The 22,907-nt window shown below is 51.3% G+C and overlaps 1 protein-coding gene across 2 annotated transcripts in view; it reads left to right on the top strand.

Annotated features, from left to right (window-relative positions):
• Nucleotides 1–22,907, top strand: part of RNF220 (ring finger protein 220) — a 231,760-nt gene that overhangs the window by 129,435 nt on the left and 79,418 nt on the right. For both annotated transcript variants that reach the window (XM_054165291.1, XM_054165290.1), the window contains exon 3: nucleotides 15,267–15,396. In XM_054165291.1, coding sequence (XP_054021266.1) covers nucleotides 15,267–15,396 — 130 coding nt within the window. The remainder of the gene's footprint in view (nucleotides 1–15,266; nucleotides 15,397–22,907) is intronic.

The following is a 22,907-nucleotide window of genomic DNA, read 5'->3' as shown; positions in this document are numbered from 1 at the left end:
CCCAACCAAATTTGCTCTCTCCCTTTAATGTCTGGTAGCAGTTTTGCAAAATCTGCTGGCCCAGAGCAAGGCAGAAATGTAGTTTGGGGGAAGGTTTTCTAGCAATGCCCGGCTTCTTGGTCTGGCCAGCACAAGAGGGTGCAGGGGAGAGGGAATGAACAGGGCAGTTCAAGAGATACACAAAAAGCTGACAGGCATTGGGCAGAGATGGGGATGAAGAGCTTAGGAAGAGAAGGGTACCTCAGCCTGCAGCTCAGTGCCCTCACTGTGGTTTCCAAAGCAGGGACAGGGCTGGTGTGGCAGTGACACTCTTGGCTCAGTCCCAGCATCTCTGTGCAAATTTTGTGCCTTGAGAGGAGCCACACAAACCAGTCCAACATGTGACAGGCACCACACAGGCAAGGAGAGGGGGCTTCCCTGCAAACCCCACTGCACTCACTCTGCTCCTCAATTGCAGTCCCAGGGTTCTCTGGCTGTACAACTCCCTCAGTGATGAGACATCTGACCATGTGTTGACACACTTCCCTCTAAGGCCTCCAAGGGAGCCTGTTACTATTTGTTGAGTCAGTGTATAGTTTGCTGCTGCCATTATGGTTTTACTATGGGGATGATGCACAACATGTAGTCAGAAAGTAGAGCTGGAGTTCCTTCTGACCTAAATGTGGCCATTTTGGATCTAAACTGGAGCTGCATTGCAGGAAGGAGCTATTCCTAACCAATTCTGACCCTGATGATCACTCACAGGTGATGAGGATGGGCTAGCAACCCTCTGGTCTGGGGCATGATACCAGGCTTCTGCCCTCGCACAGGCAGGGAGGGTTGCAGAGCTTCTTCACATCCACAGCCCTACAAACAGACTGGAGCTTATTGTGCAATTTCTTTTAAAAAAATAATAATCCATTTATTACAATTAATAAGCAATGTAACATTTCAGAGAAAAACTCTCTTCCCCTTTCAAAGAAAACTTCCAAGCCAAACTTCAGACCGAAGCAGATTCAAAGAGGACAGTTTACCAATTGAGCAAAAAAGAAGGTGAAACAAGAGTCACCCTTTAATCTTGGCTGTGGCCACACCTTCATCATCCCCTGCCTGTGCTGTGCAAACTGAGGGTGACGGTGCCAGTTCATTGCAGATCTGCCAGCACCATGTCCCACGCAGCTGCTCCTCTTACAAAGGATGCAGGCATTTTATTTCCAGATGGGGAAACCTACATGCAGGTGTGTGCATTTCCTTTTGCCCTTCTCAACCATTTTTTCAGCACGTGTGAGCAGCAAGGTGCCCACATTTCCATCAGAGGGTCTGCATGACCCGTGTTGATGCATGAAACTCAGCCCTGCCTTTTTGCTGGGCGTCTACACATTAGGGCTGTGCAGAGCAAGTTCAGCCCCTCAAAAGTTGCATGCACCAACCTGCTCTGCCCCTGTCCCTACCAGGTAGAAAAGCCATCAGTGCCAGTCCCTTGCAGAGGGATGGAGAGGTGTCAGGCCTCCAGCTCAGTGCAGTCTCTGCACAGATACCTATGGGCCTTACAGCAGATCAGGAACATCATTCCTCATTCCTCTGAGCTGCAGGTGTAGCTCTACTCACACCAGATCCATCCCACCACCTCTCCTTGAACTCCCTCCAGCTGCTCAATGGCTTCACGGGGTGCTTGTGTTCCATCCCCTCTTTGCTCTCGTGACTCACACTTCTCCCCTGTGGGGCCATTCCCGCTCTGCTGTGTGCCATGGCTGCCTGCCACGCTGCAGCCTCCCTGGGGCAGTGTCTGATGAGCTGTTTGCTTTAGCCAGAGGGAAGAGCCAGCCACAGGGCAGGAGCAGCGGGCAGCCATGACGGCACGTCTCCCGGCCGGCCGCTCTGCAGGCTTGGATGCCGAGAGGTGCAGAGGTGCCAAGTGCTGATCTGGCTTTCACGCCATCAAAGTTCATGAAATTAGCTTTGGATTTACACTTGTGGCAGCGGGATAGGAACTTGGCCCAAGGTCTCAGGGCTGTTTTAAAGATGAAGGAGCCTTTGGATGTATCACTATGTCTTTAACTGGGGTGGGGAATGCAGTGAAGAAGAGGGGTGAAGCTCAGGGCAAGGGAAGGGCAACCCTGGTATTCTTGGCCTCCTGGGGAAAAAGTGATGGCTGCAGCAACTGTAGCCACTGTGATAGGGAAGGAGGTTCTGGGCAGGTCAGGAACCAAAAAGAGGGAGAAACCAGGACTTTTAATCCCTTCCCCATCCTCCTCCACTTCTCTTCCACCCAACGAAGGCACATTTCCTGTGTTGGCATCAACAGAGGCACCGTGGGGCACAGGGACAATGGTATCCCTGTCCCCAGAAGCTATGCCAGTGCAGGTCAGGGCTGTGTGTGACACACTAGATCCTGGCAACAGATTAAGAGGCTGAAGCATCAGGATGTGTCCCCATCTCTTGCTAAGCATCTCTCTCCAGGGAGGGGAGACTCTCAGGGCAGATTTCACCTTGTGCAAAGGGGTCAGCGAGAGATTTCTGTGCCACTTAAACCCCACTTGAGCACTCTGCACTGGGGTGAAATTAACTCTCTCCACAGAATAAGCCATCAAGAAAAAATGATCTCAAAGTCTGTGCTGGGCCACAGCCGAGGCCCACTTCTATTTGCAAGTGAAAAAAACATTTCCTATCCTTAGAGTTAAATGAGCCAATAGTTCAATCACAGAGCGAGAAGCAGCAATAGAGACTGAGTGCCACAGGTATTGGCAATCTATGCAAGGAATCACAACAAGCAGGACTTGCCTGTTTTCTCTGTGTTGAGCAGCAGTGTTATTCAACAACCTATTTGCAAATTGCATCTTCCAGGTCCTCTTTTCCCCCCTCGTTAAAGTTGCAGCGATAATAGGGCGATTTCAGTGCAAGAAGCTAAACACAATCCATTAGTGGCATCGTGGCTGGTTTTAGATCTTCAAGGAAAAAAAATAATCAAAGCTGTTGAAGTTTTCTTATTATGCACATTAAAGGCAGGCAGCAGGGTCTGATCAAAGCCAACACCACCCCCGTGCTCCCCCCACCCACCTCCCTACCCTGCATCTTGTCCCCCCTCTATTCATTAGTGGTCACAGCTGTGCAGTTGGCCAATTACTTGGGAATAATAAGTACATTTTGCAGTAAATTAAATATTAATTAGTCTGTGGCAGGTTGTTTTGGTTTTTTCCCCCCCCTTATTTCCTCCCATCCACCTGAAAAAGGTGAAAGGGATGTGACATTGTCATTGCCTGTGTTGGCATGTGGGTGACAGTTGGGGAGGCTGTCCTCCAGCCCTGTGCTTGGTCTCCTCCATGGGTGGCTTGCAGTGAGGTCTTTCCTGATCTTCCTAGAAGGTGCACTGCTGCTGTGTCAGTATTTGTAATCTCATTCCCAGCTTTGATGTTACCTTCTTCTCCTAACCTAGGCACATCCCATCTCTGTTTGCATTCCCCTCCTGCGTGCTCCACATGGGCACTTAGCTCTCCAGGGCTGTGATGTGGTCCACAGGCAGCAAATAAATCTATGTGGGGGTGCCTGGCCATGAGATGTGAGGGCAGTTTGGCTCATTCAGCAGTACTAGGAGGAGTGATGCTCTCTAGTTCATGGATATGTCTGTGAGGACTCATCCTGCCCCACTCCTGCACAGCAGGATGTCAGTCCAAACAGTGCATGTGATGCCAGGGAGTGAGAAATAGGAGTAGGGTTGGACAGAAGAAGGAGGCTGAAGAGCAGCTGTCATACAGCCCAGCATCACCCCTGATCATAATGAGTTGTCCCATTTTGGTGGAAAACCCCAGGCATGGTGACCCTTTAATCTCCCAGCTAGGGACTGGGGACAGAGTGGCCTGGTCTGGCTTTGCCTGGTCCTACGGAAGCCATCTTGAGTGAGGGCAGACAACAGGGAAAAGCCCTGCAGAGCCCAGATCAGATCCCAAGCATGGATCTGCTGGGAAGAGCTGTTCCATCAACTAAGCCATGGGGGCTAGTTTGATGTTTTCAACATAACCATGTCTATTAAGGTTTAAAGAGCAAATACAGTGGAGATGAGAAGTGGATGAAAAGAGCACCTAAGCTCTACATAGTGGGTCATGAGACCCTGATGTGGAGGGAAGACCTATCCTCACTCTGGAGCTCCTCAGGAAAAGACAGTCAGGACAGGAAGGGACGATGCTCTGGTCACTCAATGATTCCATGCTGGCTAATTCTGGTTAGAGCAAATGTCCCTGTCACCTCAGCCATGCCACCCTGAAGTGCAGCATCACCTTTGCCCCCTGTAGCCAGGCAAGAGCCTGGAAACAGGATGATAGGGTCTCAGCATCCCACCCACAATCCATCCTTCCTTCCTGGCACTGTGTGAACAGAGGAAGGAGATTTCTGTGCTCTCTGTTCTTTCTAACCCCTTACCAAGAGTTTCTGAGGCAGGACTGAGCTGCATTAGTGAAGCCAGAGTAATCTGTGCCTGTCAGCAGATCCCAAGGCAAAAGGCTCCACTTGCTCAGCTCTTGGATTTACACTTTACTAACAGCCCTGCAGGCTGTCTTGTGATGCACCGTGAACCAGTTCACCCCTTGGTGCCCCTGAGTGCAATTAAGTTGTGGGGGTTTTTAAATGTAGTTTGACAGTATGCAGGTTGGGTTTGTACTTTATTTACAGCTTTTACTTGGGGACCAATAAAACCCCAGCTGTCTAATGTGAGATCTAAAACTTGCATCTCACTCTTTGCCTTGGATATCTTTTCTGTAGTAAACTATTTATTTGCGTTTCATCTTGTACAAGCTCTTCTTTCCATGCTGAGAAGCTGAGAGCTCCAGGGGCTCTTTGAAGACTATTTGCTATAGGATAGCAACTGGAATTCTCTTTAAACATCCGTGCCTGCCTTGCCCTACAGCTGGCCTCTTGGTGTCAACATGCAGTTTTGTGCAAGTTTCCTGTGCAAAGCTAACATTTGCACACTCCCCTGGCAATTGCACTCTCAGATCCCTCCCGTTCAAGCATATACCATGCATGAGCAGCAGTTAGTCCACGTGCCAAATTAGAGGTGGCATCAAGGCCTCTTTAAGAAGGAAGATTTAACTGGGTTATGAATGACTGACTGCCATGCTGCTTGGGTAGGAAGAATGTGCTGCTTGACCTAAGCGACCAGGCAAAATGGTCCACATTTGCACTGCAAGCATGCAGTCCTGCTACCTCTGAGCCTTCAGAGTCTCATCACACAATTGCAACAAAAATCTTCTTGGAAAGGGTTATCTGATAGCAGCATGAGATATGTACAAGCAAAATCCCAGTGCATTTCAATGTCGGGCAGTCAGACTTCTCCACCTACGAGCATCCCCTGGACGCTGACCCTGGCATGCCAGAGGAGTATGTGTGAAGGGTGAGGTGGCATCAGGCTAGCAGCACAAATCACGCTAAAAATGCCAAATAGCTGCTTTTTCATGCATTCACAACCCAAGGGTCATGCTCTTGCCATAAAAAGGAAGATGAACCCGGCGAGATGGGAGCAATGTTCCCAAGGATGCCTCTGGGAGGGAAAGATCAAGAACCAATGCTCATAATGGCCTCAGCTGCTAAAACAGTCAAAAATAATAATGGGGTGGGGAGGATGCTGGAGGAGCTGGATGCAGCTGTGATGAGTGTCCATCGTGTGCTGGTGCATCTGCCCAGTGACACCCTGACGTCCTCTGGTCTCCAGCACCCATAGCCTATCATCTAAGTCTCCTTTAAAATCACAGTGGAGATTTCTGTTTTGTGGGTGGAAATGGCCAAGACAAGCTCTCGGAAGACACAGAAGGGAAAATATTTTCCTTCTCTGGGGTGTTATTTTTTCACTATGCCTGTTTTTCTTTCTGCCCTGCATTCGCCACCTCACAGCTCTCTAAATTCACAGGAGCTCTTCCTCAAGGTGAAATGAAGGCTTCGGGCTGCATTTGGTGGTGCTGGCAAGGGGAGGGATGAGGGTCAGGGAGGGTTAAGCAGGGAGGGGGCATTGCAACAAGGCGGCCTGATCTAGTGATTAAACAAAGGGATTCAGCCAACATGTGTAAAATTAAGTGATCAAGAGTTGATTACAGAGTGCATTGATTGTGTACTGATGGATTAAACAGAGTCGTGCTCGGGATGCGATTTTACGAGCCGGGCACGGAGAGCACAGGCAATCGACATGTTGGCCAGAAGGACCCGCTTCTCCCAATCCCTGGCTTTTATACATTCTCTGGATAAATCTGCAGAGAGGCCCGTGGAATTATAATCGATTATCCATTTCTCAAAGTCACTTAAGGGCCCTGAGCTACAAGCTAAAGTGCCGGTGCTGCGAAGAGGCATTGGGTATGCGCCGGCATGTGCAGGTGCTGGCGCGAGGGGAAAATGTGGCAATGACCCTGCGTGCTGCAAGCTGATGAATCTATTTTCTTGTAGGAAATAGTTTTGACAGTTCAATATCTGTGTTTTCGATATGTGCCCCACACATCCCCAAGGGAGGAGAGCAAAGGAGTTGGGAAGTGGGAGGGAGGGAGTGCATGGGAGGCAGAGAAAGACTCTACCCCATCACCCCTTTAAATATAGACGGATCAGTATATCACCAACTTAACAAGCTGCCCTCCAAGTCAAGGGCATGGGAGCAGCGTGACTACCTGCAAGCACATGCTGCGGGGATAGGATGGGGCTAGTGCCCTCTCAGGGTGCATTGCTGAGCTGCAGGGGAACCCACAGCAAGCCCTTGGCCTGCTGGCCATGGGGTGGTCCCCAGGCCTTTCTTTCACAGTCAATGGTGAAGGCAGAGTCCCGTTTCCAGGCTGATCCTCTCTCTCAGGTGGTGGACAGGCCCTTTGATGAGGACTCAGGGGAACAGAAGGACAGGGAGTGCAAGAGCTGAGCAGCTGCAGTGTGGTTCAGGAGCATCCTGTGAGTTCTGCAGGATGTGTGGCAGTGAAATGAGGCCAGGAGGGAAAAGCCCCTCAAGCAGCTCCTCCAGCCCCCATGCAGGGCTGTCACTCCCTCTCACAACTGCATCCTGGCTTCTGGTGTGGATGGAGCAATCAGTCTAGAACATCAGACTTCAGCTCTCTTACGGGCTCACAGCCAGACACGGGGACATTCCTGTGAAACTCCCACCTTCTCTAGCTCCCACTGATGTTATTTTTTGGCAGCTAGACAAGGTATTTTGCTCCAGGTCTTTCCATCCCAAGAGTTGATGCACAGCATGAATAATCAAGGCACACTTTGGCAATGCAACTATGCAGCTTCTCCTCAGCACCCTCTTCCACCGGGCCAGCAGGAACCCCAGTTCAGGGGACTGGTTTAGCAAAGGACCAGAAGTGAGCCTTGTTACAGAAACAGGGCCAGAGGCCAGGCCCACTGGTGAATGTCACTCAGCTCTGAGCCCTTCAGGCACATCCTCAGGCATGCCAGGTGGCTGAGGAGGAGGGATGATGAGGAAACATAGCCATTCCCCACACTTGATTTAGCCGTCACTCCATCCACAGCACAGGTAGCGAGAGAGTCCTAAGGTCTCCTGCATGACTGCCTGACTGCTGGGCAATGTGCTGGGTCCCAGTGCCTCATTTCCCAAGCCCCTCAGAGGAAGAACTGGCTGTGGGCCACAGAGTTTGCAGAACTATAGGCATGGTCCCTGGGTCCCACTGGCTCCAGATGGTTTGTCCACAGCCTGACCATTCTTGGCTGCATGGCATGACAAACCCATGAGTCAAAGGACAGCTCCAGGATGTGGGAAAAAGATGCATCACGCTCCTGGCTGGAGGGAGAGAGTTGTAGGATTCCCCCAGGAGCATTGATGCCATGCTGTGTTCACTGAAGCCAGTGACACCACTGATGCTGGGGAGACTTAGCTGCTCTCCAGGACTTGGTTTTGGGGATCAGGCAGTGGGTTGGAGGAAGCTCCAGGGCAGAGGATGGATGTCAACAGGAAGCTGCCCTCTGTGGTCCCAACTTGCCTATACTCATGTGAGCACCCATCAGAGAAGGGGTCTGTCCCCAGTCCCCGCTGTCCTGGTTTGGTCCATCTCCAGACCAGCACAGGTCAATGGCCAGGCAGCCATGTGCTTCCTCCCTTCCAGAGAAAGCCAGCACAGGCAGCTTGCCCACCTGGGAGCTGTGAGGGAGCAGGGCAGGGACAGAGCAGCGCAGCCCCTTGGCTTAGCGCTGCGTTCCTCTTATTATTCAATTGTGAAGACCAAGAAAGTGTTCCTGCTCTGCCCTGTGGAGCTGTGTGGAGCCCAGGAGCAGTGCAGTGGGGAGCCAGGACTGCAGCCCATCCCAGCCTTCCTTTTCCCCTCTCTCTTCCAGGTCTCTGTCATGCTTTCCCTTTCCAGCTCTCCCGGCGGCCCGCGGCCCTCTCATCGAGGATTCATTGTCTTGTCAGCCTCTAGTTAGCCGGCATGCGTGCGAATCATAAATTACCCCACCCGGGCCTCTGCTATGCTTCAGCACAGACAAAAAAATTGCACTCCATCACCGTGTCTCCCAGCTTTTAGTGGTATTGATCAATGCTGCTCCCTTCCCGCCCCCCCCTCCCCACCCCCCCTTTTCATTTTAACCGAGCCGGTTAAGTGCAGTATCTTATTTTGTGCTGGGACAAATGAAAAGAATATTAGCAAGGGCTGAAATATATCTCTTTTTTATCTCTCTGCTACTTTTTTATTGAATCTTTCTGAGTAGGTGGCTTTCCGCAGGATGACAGCCTCATGACAGGCTCCTCATTAGAGCCGAGACAGTAATTGTGATGCATTTCCCTGCGCGGCCTTTTCACTTCTCCCCCCCCTTCCTCTGCCTTTCCTCCTCTCTCCTTTTCCCCTGATTTGTAAAGTGATTGGATGTACAGACTCACTCAGTTTCTTAAATTATTGTCCAGCTCGATCCATGTTCCTCTGCCCCACACTGGGCAGCCATGATCTCCGCAGACGGAGAGCTAGGACCGGGATCACAGGTGGTGGGGTCAGATGCTCGGAGGGGTTCCTCACCTCTCCTTGCTGTTGGGCTGACACCTGCCATGAGAAATGTGGTGCCAGACCCTAGAAGGATGCACAACAGCCTCTGAAGATCCCAGGGTGCTGTCTGAACACACATTTTCACTGGGTGACCCATAGGGTCACCTCAGCTGGTGTTAGCTGCATGTCAGCATCGCTGTACCAGTTTACACCAGTTTTCTCCAGTATTCAGCTTGCCTGGAGAGGCAGCTACAAGAGAACTCTTTTCTTTGGAAGGAAATCAATATTTTAGCAAGCTTTTCTGCCTTGGATCCCTCTATAGTTTTTAGCCTCAGGAGAAGCAGGTGTATTTTCTAAGCTGCTTGGCAGCCTGGGCACCTTAGCAGGGCGAAGTGCGGGATATCAGGCCCTTGGTAAGGATGCAGGGAACTGAGTTCAGCTCTTAAATGTGCCCCAGTTTGTTCATGAGGTTGTAGGGGTCCCTAAATTCATCACTGTCTCTATGTACATACACCCCAGCTGTATAAAACCGGCTGTCACCCATCCCCGTGCCTCTCTCTGCTAGATTCAAGGCAGGATTGGCCTTGTGCTGTGCCCAGGACAATTTGAATCCAGCTTCTGCTGCTGCCCTGTGGCAGCCTTGCATTGTAGGGAGTGGAGAAATGACTCCTCGAAGGCCATTTCTTTTCTGGACTTCTGGTCTCTTCCTGCCTGCACAGACCTCCAAAATACACATGCTCCAAGGGAAGGTAGGTCTGCTTGTCACAGGGTGATTCCCTGGTGATTTGGATGTACTCTTTGCACTATGGAGGATTTGCAGAGTTAGGTTGTGCTGTGGATGCAGTTACTATCAGATGTTGAACCCAGCCACAGCACACAAGCATGAAGTCACCTCACTGCCCATGGCTGTCCCCAGCGCACAGGCACAGAGCAAACACAGGAGAGACTGGATGAAGACCTGGGCAGCATACTGAGGTCTGCACCCTACAGCCAGCCAGGAGCCTGAAGGAAAGGAAGAGGCTGCTGAAAGGATCAGGATGTGTCCTGACCTCAAAACACCGCCTTGTAGAGGCTTTTGGGGGCCACATACCTTTTGGCCCCAGCAGAACCCAAGACAGCACCCAGCAGACAGGATGCAGCCCCATGGGGATAGCACTGGAAGGTCACTAGAAAACAACAGGCAGCTGGAAGGGTGATGAGCAACATTATTTCTGCTCTCCCCACTTTATTACCAAATACTTTTTGCTTCTCATGCTATTCAGGGGTGCTCTGCACTGACACATGAAGCATTTCCATCTTCCTCACCCCACCATTGTCATCCTCCTCCAGCCGCAGCACAGCCCCTTGGCTGCCACTTACTGTCAGTGCTCTGCAAGCTTCATCAGCTGCAGCACGGGCTCGTCAGGAGAAGAGCAAGTGTTTGGCTATTTCCAAGCTAATATGGGGCTTTCTGTGAATTATTGTTTTTTGAGCTGGAAGGAAAGGATGCTTGTCACACGAGATATCTGCTATCAGTACACAAATAACAGCAAACCCATCATCGAATGGAAAATAATCGCAGCGGAAACCGAGTTGCGGGGGAGCCGGGAGGGATTATTACAGGCACTGGCAGCGGCGATGCTGTCAAGGAGCCTGTGTCAGCACTTCCATTACCACCCACCTGGCTTCAGCAAGAACCCCGAAGCGGTGCAGAGGGCCACAGGGCCCCAGCATGGGGTCATTTCTATTCAGAAGAGTTTCAGATCAACTGGCTTTGATTGGGTTTAAATGATGGAGTGTTTAAGAGGGAGAGAGAGGAAATAGGAGGGTGAGATGAAGGGAGGCGTCTCAGAGGAGGGGGAGTTTGGTACTCAGACAAGTGGAAAACAGTTTGAAATGAAGAAATCAGAAGCCTGAGAGAGAAGGGCTGGTCCTCCTAGGGGTGAGCAAAGAAGGACAGTGTGGGGAGAAGACCTGAAACCTGGGTAGATGCCATGGGGTCTGCCCAGTGGGAGCTGTTAGGAAAGATTGAGTGCATCTCCAGGAGGGAATGTGCCCCTATCACTGCTCCCTTCTTGCTGCCACCCCAGATGCCACCCACAGTGACGGTCCCTGGAGAGGCACCTGGCTGTGCAATCAGCCATCAGTGGAGCTGAGCAATTGAATTATAAACAATTTATTTCGTTCATTTGGCAATTTGCTGAGCTGCTGGGCAGAGTGAGCCTCACATCCTGTAAACTTTGCTTATTCAGAGTGACTTGGGAGCATCATTTAAGCCATGCTGTATAGTGACAAGGGGCTGTATGCATCACGTGCTGACATGGCTGTTGGAGGGCTGGGTCTTTTTTTTTCTCACTTAAATGTTCTCCAAAACAGTGTTTCCCATTCTTCTGGTGGGGGTAAAGCTCTCCCTTCCAAGTAACCCATTCCTGCCCTGCCAACACTGCTGTCAGGCCTCCATTCCGGAACACAGACACAGGGAGGGAGCAGGGATGGCTTCAGGCTTTCACACCTATTCAGTCCCACACTGGCACCTCCGGCGCCTGCGCCCAACTCTCAGCCTGTAGCCCAGCTCCCATTAGCAGTTACTTGGTGGTGAATCAGAGGACTCAGGGGAATTACGTGGGATTCATATCGATGCATGCGAGGGCGGGTTCTGGCCCTCAATCCCCACTGGGATCAGGAGGGTTCGGTTCGGTCCTCATCTGGGCTGCGATTCGTTTGCAGACATCCTCCGACGGAGCCTGCGGACAAATTCCTCCACACAGGGGTGCGTCTGTGCATCGAGCCCTCTGCTTTCAGAGCAGGAAATATTTGGTTTCAACACTTGGAGTTAAACATTTCCGTGGAGCCCAGGAGACCGTGCAAACAGCGGGAGCACTAAGGCTTTGCCTTTTCATCTCTCTGGCACTAGCGAGCAGGGGGTCGGCAGCAGGGGAAGCACGGCAGAGCTGAGGAGGGTAAACACTGGAGCTGAGCCTACCGAGTAACCAGAGAGCAAAGGGGAGAGACAGGGGCAAAGAAAACAAAAACACAGCTGCCAAAAAACAAAAGCCTGAAAAGAGCCATTCAGGGTCTCCCAGGAGCGGGTTTGGCACAGGGCAGGGAAGGAAGAGCATCGAGCACTTGCTGCTGGGGCAGGCACAGGTCCAATCCACTTGGAAGTGTGGATCTTTCGTTCCGCCCTGGGAAAACCAGTGCCCTCTGCCTTCTCAAGCAGGGTAAGCACCTACACCTCAGAGCAGTCCAGCCACACACAGTGCAGCATCTTTGCTTTTTCCTGGGTACCAAGACATCCCTGCTCTGAAGATGAGAATCAGGATGTATGCATCTCCCTCTACCTTTGCATTCACAAGCAACAAGTAGGCGTGTGTCAGGCTGTGGGGCGCACTGAGGATGAGGATGGCACTGATTTGGGGAGACGCATCCCCCTGTCAGCCTCTGTGGCACTGCAGGCGTGCAGTGGGTTTTGCAGACCTGAGGAGGCTTGCGTAGGTGTCCTGTTGGCACAGGAGCTGCACCCTCCTTTCTGCCTGTCACTTGCACTTATCCACACTCCTGAAAAACGTGTGGTTGTCAGCCCCTTGGGCCAGGAGCTGGGGCTCCTTCTGTCTGTTGCTTTGTAATCTGAATATCAGGGACTTGGCTACATGTCCAGGTCCCTGTTCTCCTGCCCCTCTGGAAGCCTTTCCTTCAGTGCAAGCATCAGCCTCCCACACTCACTGGAGCAAAATCTTCCCCAGATGTTACAGGAATCTGGAGTGACAGCTGTCATGTCCTTGTTTGGCACAAATTTATCACCATAACATTGCCATAGCTGGTGGGTAAGGCCATCGCTACTCATTCCTCCTGTTGACCTAGGCTGGACTTGGGAGTGGCCATGGAAGGCTCCTTCCCATGGCCTAAGATTCCTTCTGTTTGCTCTGGCCATTGAAATCCAGTCACCTGTGCTTAGGAATGTGCATCCCATAGGAAAACAAGCAGCCAACAAGGATCTGGCCTGGCAGCCACCAGTCCAGTGCAACAGAGCTCATCCCCAAGAGGGACTTGACCTGCGCCTCCTGATCTGAGTCTGTCCGTCACAGTGCTGTGGTCCAAGACTTTCCATCAGCTTCTCCAGCAAACAAATAGCCCTGGGCTCCCCAGACAGCAGAGACCCAGGGATGCTCAATCTCTGCCCCACCAGGCCAAGCTGTGGGTGGCAGGCAAAGGGGGTTGGTGGGCCCCACAGTGGTGGCCTGGGCTGGGAGTGGGGATGCATTGTGGTAGGGCGGAGGGCAGCCTGTTTACCCGTCCATCTGCACACCCCACAGCAGGGATCCAGCAGGATTTCCCGTCCACTCAAAGGCTGCCTGTTTATTTTGGGAGGGAGACTCAGACAGCTCCATTGTTTTGCTGTGAAGTTGGGGTTATAAATAGCAGGTGGTCGGGGACGCTCCTGGGCTATTTTGGGCCCCCACTACACAAAAGTGGAAAAGCTCCAAGAGGAAGGTGGAATTGCTGAAATGCCGACCTTTCCCGCAAGGGTCAGCAGGAGCTGGTTGTTTGGGTTTGGGTTGGGTTCTGGGCATTATTTAAACATGAGGGAAGGAGGAGAGAGGAAGACGGTCCCAGCTGCATGGGCTGTGTGCTTCCCAGCAGAAAGGTGGTAGGCATGAGGAGCTAAGGTGCCTGGACTGTGCTGGGGATCTGCTCAGGATCCATCAGGAGCAGTTCATATGCAGCTGGGATTTACTCCTGCCTCTGCAAATGAGAGGCTTCCCAGTGGATGGAGAAGCTGGAGAAGTAGGGGATGCACCGTAGGACTGGCCTGCCTCAACTTGCCCTTTGTACCTCGGTTTCCCTCATCTCCTATGGGGAGGCTGAAGAAACAGGCAGGTAATGTTCTGGCAACAGCCCTGCTCCTGTCAGGCACGTACACAGTGTCCTGCTGGAAGGCAAGGATGAGCCAAGGTGACTCCCAAACTTATTTCAGACTCTTCCTCTCGTTAAACACGTGCACCAGGCAGTTATACAGCGAGCAGCAGGGACCCAGTAAAGCAGCTCACACCAATGTTTTATACTTTGAGAAGGTCTATTCCTTTAATGGGGATTCATTTAACTGGGCTCTGCCATCGTTAGGAGTCATAAAATGGCACCTTTTGGCTCCTGATTGGAAGGCCACAGTGTATGCAACCCCCCCATATCCAGAGCTGGCTGCTTTATTGTGCATTACTGCCTCTCACTTGGATTTAACCAATTTGATCCATGTCTAATACATAAATAAATAATCCAGCAGGAGGGTTCACATTAGATGACAACAGGCAGCTATAAAGCATGTTTCTCCCCGCTGGAGCCATCTGAGCTGGGCTCCGCACGCCCTCTCATGAGCAGAGCTGCTAATACAGCCGGGAGAGGGGGGTCTGGAGACCCGTGGGCTTCTCTGGTTTATTGAAACTTCATTGTTTGCTTTAGAGTTTTATTTTATGTTAAATAGACGCTGTATATTCCTTACAGAGGGGGCAATAAATTTTCTGAGCTGCAGGAAATTGGCTTCAGAGCAGAGACTGAGCCAGGGAGATGTGGCTGGGCAGGGGAGTGATGGGGAGGATTTGGGGCAAGGAGGATATGAGGAAGTTCCCCAATTCCAGGGTGCCCAGGGGCTCAGCCCTGCACAGGCTTGGGGTCCATAGGCACCTCCAAATGTCACCCAGTGATGATACAGCCCCAGCAGACTCAGGGCTCAGGCAGCTGCAAGGTCCAGTGCTGAGGGTGGTGTGGGGAGGACAAAGGGCCCCATCCCATCTTTACAATAGGGTGAGCAATCCTCTGTGATAGTCAGGGTAGGTATGCCAAGCATATGGACCTGCTCCCTGCCATCCACAGTCCAGCACCACATGGTGTCCTCTGCCTCCCAACCATTGTGCGCCCACAGAGAATCACTCTGCCCATCATGGGAGTCATCCTGACCCATCCAAATGCAGGACTGCCAAGGAGGATGAAGATAGTTCTTAATTTACAGCTATTAATTAATGGGAACAGTGGCTAGTGCTGTGTCATCTGTTTGCCACAAGTCATACCACCTGCACCACAGACTAGGGATGGTGGGGTTGCACAGGGTCACTCCTGAAATGTAGCTGTTGCTGCTCTCCCTGTAAAGCTGGAGGGCCCACAGCTGAGGCCACTTGTCCTGCTGTAGAACAGAGCCAGCCCCTGTCACAGGGATTGTGGGAGGGGGAGAGAAATGGGACTGTATCAGGAGAAAATCCCCTGGTTTCAGACCTCAGATAGGATGGGGACCAGGGCAGAGTGCAGGCAGTGCTGATGGCAGCCTATCAGGGCTAAAGCTTTCTCTTTTTTTGTTTTTTCTCCCTGCAGGCAAAAAGAAGGCAACTTTATTCGACAGCCAGGCTCCGATCTGTCCCATCTGCCAAGTCCTCCTTCGCCCTGGGGAGTTGCAAGAGCACATGGAACAGGAGCTGGAGAAGCTCACCCAGCTGAACATCAGGTAAGCAGCTCCCTGGGGTCCACCAGCATCCCCAGTTAGCCAGCCAGGGCATCTGCCCATGGCAGAGGAGATGGTGGTGCCCACAGCTACCAGGTATGGGAGATACAGTGCTAGCCAGTGGGACAAAAGCATTTCCCTGGGGTTCACTGCAACTCCCCTTTCTCCAGGGGTGCGTTTGGATGAGCAGTTTTGATGCTGTTCACAGCCACGACGGAGCAGGGACTGCCATTAGCTGCCTTCAGCCCCCTTCTGCTTCCCCCAGCACAGCAAAGCCCCTGTTTAAAATAAGAAGAAGAATAAATAATAATTGCATTTTAACTGCTGGCAGTTATTTAGGAAATGGCTGCAGCCAAGGGTTGGCAGATCCCTGCCCCTGTCTTAATAAAACTCAGTGGCCTTGGAAAAGAGCATGTTTATTTCAATTATTAATGAATTCTCCGGTCATTAAAAGGTGAGGGAAGGAATCAAACTGCCGACTAGAAGCAGAGTTACGTCACCAGGTGGTCGGAGAGGAGGGTGAGCGCAGCATGCGTGTGCCAGGGCAAAGGGGTGCAGCGTGGAGCGTGCAGAATCCATCCCTCCCCAGCTTGGATCTTTGCAACTGAGCAATAGCCGTTGCAGAGGAAGGGAGAAGGAGGGAGCATTAGCTAGAGAAGGAGAGACCTCTCCAAATGGGTTCTGGCTGAGATCTCCTAAATTAGGCACCCGCAGCTTCAGGCTGAGACCTGTATCCCCCATGCATTGCACAGGAAGAGGAAAAGGCTGGGGGGGGGGGCAGGGAACAGGCAGCCCATTTATTCCCCTCGACACCCAGTCCCCTTGCAAGTGTAATTTATGGTGTAATTTGGGCTGCATCCAACTTAATAAAGGGCCACTGCAAATTAGTGAACAGGTTTAAATGAACAGAAGCAATTAGTGCTCGGAGGAGCCCATCAAAGAAGTTGGGCCAATATCAGAGTGAAACTGAAACCGCAAGCCAGGAGCGGAGGCTGGCTGGCGCGAGGCGGTGATGGGAAGGTGGCGTTTAATGGGAAAGGAAAGGAAACCCTAAATCATAAAGCATGACAAGGGCCATTGTGGGCCAGCTGACAAATGAAAAAGAATGGCATTATTCCTTTAAATAACAGCAGCAGTTAGAGGGGAGACAGCTCTCCCCAGCTTGCCCTCGCTTCCCTGGCCCGCTCTTCTCGGCCACGCAGGCAGCGAAGAAGAATCAGAGGTCTTTATTAATTATTAAATAACGACTCCCTCCGCAGCGTGATAGATAACGTTCAATCTAGTCGATGGATTCAGGCGATGGAGGCTAATCTGTAACACCACAGCTCTGAACAGGGACAGTCTCTCCCAGTCCCAGAGGGGAGCGGTGGCCAGCTGGCAGCAGCAGGCAGCGAGTGCAGGCGGCAACAGCGGGCAGCAGGACGCCAGCAGGTTAAGCTCTGTGCGTTGCCCAGCCCTGGTTGGGCAGCTCAGCCCTAGCGGGTGGCCCCATCACCCACCTTTCCCGCCTGGAGGAGCCAGGAGCAAGAACACATCAACAAGAGGAGAGAGAAACTAATAATGATCTCAAATAACCCAATAAACATAAAAATAAAATGTAGGCCTATAAACGTGATGGGCACTGGCAGCCCTGCCCGCTCCCTGCCAGTACCGACTTGTTACCGAAATGGCTGAGCAGCTGTTACTTATCAGTCTGATGGGGAGAAGCAAACCAAGGGGCTGCTTTCCAAGGGCCTTTTATTTTTTATTTTTTTTTTAATTTAAAGAGGATGCAGCCAATCATGGCTTGTGTTGTTAAGTTTTAATAAACCTTAATGACTTGCAACAAAATCATAAATTTCCAGTGCTTGGGGTTAGGAAGGTGGATCTCCTCTTGCATGCTGAGCCTGCAGCACCAGAGGCTTGATGGGTGCCACATCAGCTCCTGCTGTAGCACTGGGGCTCCCTGTGTGCCAGGGTCCCCCTGGTGTGGTAGGATAAGCCAGCTGAGGTGTCACTGTAGGGCCAGATCAAGAGCAGGGGAGAGGCTGGTGGAGAAGCAAGGTGGAGGGGCTGTCCTGTGCTATCACCTCCATTGAGAGTTAAGTGCTCACCAGGGATTTTGGGCATCACTGGAGTAGGGAGCTCGGCATCTCTCAGAGGGTAGAGGAAGGGAAGGAGGAAAAGGGCTTGCTCTAGGTCATCGCAGGAGCTTCCTGGGGCTGAGATACAATGGACTTGTAGGAGCCACTTGGGGTTCCAGCCCACCAGAAGCCTGGGGTTGAGTTCCACCCATAGCGATGCACCCTTTGCTCAGCTGGTGGGTATGAGGTTTGATGTCCCCCAGGGACAGCCCTTCTTCCCCATGCACAGTGCTGCTGTGACCCTCCTGATCTCAGGGCAGAGACATCTCAAGGTCTACCCAGCTGAAGCATCATGCAGTGAGGCACGAAGAGCCTCGGGGCAGCAGCCACTCACACTGAGGGGCTGTGCATGCCCAGGGGATGGACATTAGCCATTGGACTGGTCATGAATACCACTCAAGAGAATGCAACCCTGGTGCAAAGCCAAGCTTTCCCTTGGGACAATGGACTTGAGTGCAAATGAGGCACCTAAGTTTCTAGCCCTGCTGCTTTCATGGTGTGTCCAGAAGAGACCTGCTCATGCTCACCCCACATTTCTTCCACCCCATGCAGGCCCAGTCAAACCCTGTGCACAGCTCTGCGTGGCGAGGCACGGCTCTCTGAATGCAAATTTCATTTCTGAGCCACTGGCGCTGTTTCAAGAGCCGGCAGCCTCCGAGCCCTTCTCGGTGTTACATATGTAACAGCCTCATTGAACTTGACATGTCAAATTCAGGCCATTTGTGCAAAATCTCCCTTTAATAATACCGTTTCATTTCGCTCAAATGAGACTTGAATGCATGTAAAATGGAAAAGGATATTTAAGCGCTAACATTAGGCAGATGTCTTGCCAGAGGCCGATTGAATATATGAGATTTTGAAGTGCTTAACACGTTTTCGGTGCTCCCTCTTAGAATATGTCACCTGGCTTTCTCTTTTCTCCCCCTCCTTTCTCCTCCCCCCCTTTAAGTGAAGGGTATAAATTGAAAGAAAACAAAACTACAAGCCTTGGTTTTATGGGGTTTAACTCTTGCCAGGCAAGACTGTTGGTATTCCTCCTCCAAAGAGAAATCACCTAGTAGCTCACCTTCACAGAGATCAAGCACAAGGCAGCAGAGAACAGGAGGCAGGTGAGCACAAGGGATGCTCTCCTTGCTCTGCACACACAGCTCACACAGCAAAAAGTGCCAATCCTCAGCTGAGCAGCCAAATGCCACCAAGGTACAAATAAGAAATAATAGCTGCAGCCCTCTGTGTGCACTGATGCCCTGTGCCCACCCAGTCTGGTCGCTGCAGAATACATGGATAACCCTGGCTGGTGTGCATGGAACTTATCCATGTGCTAGATGCAGGTTTCTTATGCTCACTGGATTTGTATTCACCTATATTACACTTCACCCATATCAGAGGCTTGCAATAAAGCACACTGAAATGTGATACTCTTTCTGGAACTGTCAATAGCCACAACACAGATCTTCAGCTGGTGCTTCTGATGCAGACGCACTCCCCAGCCCAGGGCCACCCGGGGAGTGCAGCCAGGCATAGCATTCGAAAGCAGCCTCCATGGGTCTCCCTCAGGACAGGCACACACATATCTCCATGTGCAAGCCGAGTGCATGGCCACGTGTGTCACTGCAGGTAAATACTCTGAGGAGAGGTGGTGGTGTGCATGGGGACCCTTAAACCCTGACAGCTGCTTTCCAGGAAGTGAATGGAGATGACAGCCCACTGATGGTGGAGGAGATGGGGGAAATGGGACAGGTTTTAGGCTATGTGTTAAGTTTGGGGTAGGAGGGAAGATGGGTACAGGAGTAAGGAAGCATTAGGAGCTGTGGAGCCTGCCTCAGCCAGTGGTCCCTGATGGGTCTGTAGTGCTTTCTACAGTTTGGGAAAGAGGCATTTAGTGGCCATTTAAAAAAGGAAGTCACATTACAAATATTACAATTGTTGAGTCAAGAACTTGGATGCCATGGGATTAATACCATGATGCTCTGTTCTTGCATATACAGTGCTTGGGGGGGTAGGGGGGTAAATGTCAGGATGCATTTTAATTTCCCTGTGTGACAGCTAGCAGATTCTTCCTTGCATTGCCAGCAGCAAACCTGGCCTTCAGAGCCCCAAAAAGATGAGGTGTATCATTACAGCTGGAGAATGGTCCAGAGGGTGGAGCAGTGAGGTGGGCTATGCCAGCTCTGTTCCTGCTTTTGCAGCTGAAGGATGGTGCAAGCTCAGGCAGGCCAATCTCAGCTCTTTCCCTTCATTTAAAGGGGTTTCTTAGCTTAGCAGATGTACTCAGCAATATCATCACACCACGTTGTAAGGTTACCTGTGCCTGTACCTCCCAGAGCCTGGCCACAGCAGGTGCCTCCAGGGATGGATGTGCTCGGGTGGGTGATCCTGCTCTCACAGTGCACCATGCCTGTGAAAACTCTCCCCTTCTACACTTTTCTTCCTTTCTTTCCTACACAGTGAGTACTTAATCTGAGCATATTTGCATTTTAAAGCTCACGTGCACCTTCAGCTGTTCTCAGCCTGGGCTAGCAGCTCTCACTGCTCCTTGCCACTGTGTTGGGAGTGTGGAGACACAGCCCTGTGTCCCCACCCAGCATCTCAGGAGCTAATGATTCCCCCTAATGACCCTTATGGCGTGTCCAGGAATAATTTCTCTTCTGATTTTCTGATTACAAAGCATTCCCTGGAACATAGAGGGCACTGGGCTCTCTCACCTTGGTGCAAATGGAAAGTGCTGTGAGCTGTTTTCTGGTGACCTCAAAGATGCTGTCGCAGAGGGAACCAAATAGCGTCAGGCAAAAGAGAGCAGAGCAACATCATCATAGAACCATAAAATGGTTTAAGTTGGAAGGAGCAAGATGCAGTGGGAAGGCCTGTTTCAAAAGAGGTGAAGTGCTCAGAGGGGGGATTTAGCTTGACTATTGGAGCCAGTTTTGCTTCACATCAGAGGAAAAGAGCCAGCCATGGTACTCAGCTCCTGTGGCAGCTCTCAGTGCTCCACTTCCCAGGCTTAAGTCTTCCTTTGGTGTACCTCTGAAGCTTCCTCTCCCTCATCTGCACATGTGCTCTTTTCCTCTCACTGTTTTTAATCCTCCTTCCCTTGGCAGCTGGGGTAGAAACAGAAAGTGCTGGCTCAGTTCCTGGCACTGCACTGAGCATCCTCACCCTCCTGGTTGGGGACTTTGAGCTCCAGGTTTCTTTATGCAGCAAGGCAGAGCAGTAGCTCTCCTTGGGAGATAGAGGCACCTTTGGGCCTAGTGGGATAAGGAATAAGAGGGAAGTTGGCAATACAGCTACAGGAAGGCTGTAGGACCCTGGGAGATTACCTTGTCTCTCCAGGTAGGGTCACTGTCCTTGAGAGATATCTCCAAGCATCTGGAGACATATCCTGGATTTCACATTCTTTCACAGGTTGCTTTCATAGTGTTTCATGGTCTTTCTCATTAAAGTCATCCCCTGCTAACCCCCAGGCTCCTGCTGTTGAATGAGGAAAGAAGTACACCATCCCTGTGCCCCCTGCTTGCCCAAATGAGAAGGGCTTTCTGTGCTGCTTCTGGTCAGGATAAAGGTCTAAAGCAAATTATGAGACATGGCTCATATCCCTCTTCTGCTCAGGAACCCCTGTGTTTGAATACAGCTGACCCTCACACTGCTCCAGGCAAGGGTTTTCTTTATTTCAGTGGGATCTGCTGAGAACTTTGTCCCAAAGGCCCCTTGGAGCAGACTTCCCAGAGCTAGTGTGGGCAGCTGCTCTGGGAAGGGTGAGCGGCTGTGCTTCCAGGCCTGGCAGGATAAATAGAGTGTGTAAAACCCAAATTAGCTCTGTTGTCATGTGTCACATCAGGGTCATGGCTCTTGCCTCAGGTCTCTTCAATTTATGCCTGAGGACTTTAAGCTTGATGGCTAGGTGCTTCCCCAGACTTCTCTTTCAGTGAATACTCCAGGTTCCTCAGCCTCTGAATGGGTGAGATGAGAGCCATTTCTGAGTGAGAAAGGCTTCTTCCCAAAGCTCCATTTCAACACACACCGACTCCTTTCCTTGCACGCAGCAGACACCCAGAGAGGCCAAGCAGCTCTGGCCAGCGAGTGAGATTACAGCTGGGGGAAAAGCAGGCATCGCAACCCCCTCCTCAACTTCTGTCTTCTTTCTTCTTTCTTTTTCCACCTTCTTTTCCTTTCTTCCCTTTATCCCCCTCCCTCCCTCTCTCCCCACCCACCCCCTCAACACCCACCCCCCCCACCCCCCCCGTATCAAGGCGACATCTCCAAGCCAAGTACTTTTAATTTCGCCCGTGGCCCTTGCTGACACGGTGGATATGCACAGCAAGTTAAATTCCCGCCTGATCAATAAAGCAGAAGCAGTGTGTCCGACTGGTCGATATTTTTTTATCTGTCTTCAGCCCAGTCCTGCTGATGACAGCCCCCTGCGCTTCAGCAAAGGCACTCAAGGGCATCAGGCTTTGGCAACACAGCTCTTCTTCTTCTTCTTCTTCTTCTCCTTCTTTTCTATCTTTTTTTTTTTTTAATTATTTAAATTAAAAAAGAAAAAAAACCTAAAACCTCACCCAGATGCCTACAGAAGGGAAAAAAAAAAGAGAAGTTCATGGAGTTTGGCCTTTGCTTAATAACATTTTATGATTTATCTTAATTTTTAATTGAAAAAAATTTGCGAATTAATTGATTTCTGGGACTTGCCAATTAACATTGTAATTGGGTGCATGATAAATTTCGAGGGAGCATCATTTTTCTCCCTCGCCCCCCTGTCACCCAGAAGGGGAATTGCGAGGGCAGATGCTTCCTACCCGTACACCCCCCCCCACCCCACCCCCCACCCACGCCTTCCCAAGGTGCCGCTGCCCTTCTCCCCCCTTGCTACTGTATCTTAAAGAAGGAACAAGAAAGCTAATAAAGTCGTGTTATTAGAGTCTTGCCAGAGGTGACCCCTCAAGGCATAAATCCAGGCTGAGGAGATGGTGGGGACAGGTACTATTAAGTGCCTGGCAGTGCTTTGCGAGGTGGGACTGGGTGCCTCCCGTGCAGCACTCTTCCCAGGCTGTGGCACAGGCAGACAGTCAGCCCGGGGGGCTCCCAGGGGCTATCCCAAAGCACCCCCAAAGTTGTTCAACCAAGCAGTTCATTATCTGTGGTGTCTACCCAGTGTTTTCCTCTTGTGTGAGTCCTGGCACGTGTGAGCCTCCAGCTGCTCCTCCGAGAGACTTGAACATGGCACTGAGCAGCTGGTACCCGAATGGCTGCTTCCCTTAGCACAGGCAGCATCCAGGGTTTGTCCCATAGCCAATGCCCCTCAGTAAAACCAGGCTGGTTCTAGGGAGCTGCTGTTTTCCTCTGGAGACACAGAAGGGATAATTTGTATCCTGCTCTGCCCTGAGCCTCCAGGGA

Source organism: Dryobates pubescens, chromosome 11, assembly GCF_014839835.1.
Source record: "Dryobates pubescens isolate bDryPub1 chromosome 11, bDryPub1.pri, whole genome shotgun sequence".
Lineage (NCBI taxonomy): Eukaryota > Metazoa > Chordata > Aves > Piciformes > Picidae > Dryobates > Dryobates pubescens.
The sequence above is the reverse complement of the archived record's forward strand: the minus strand, read 5'-3'. Positions and strand labels throughout refer to the sequence as shown.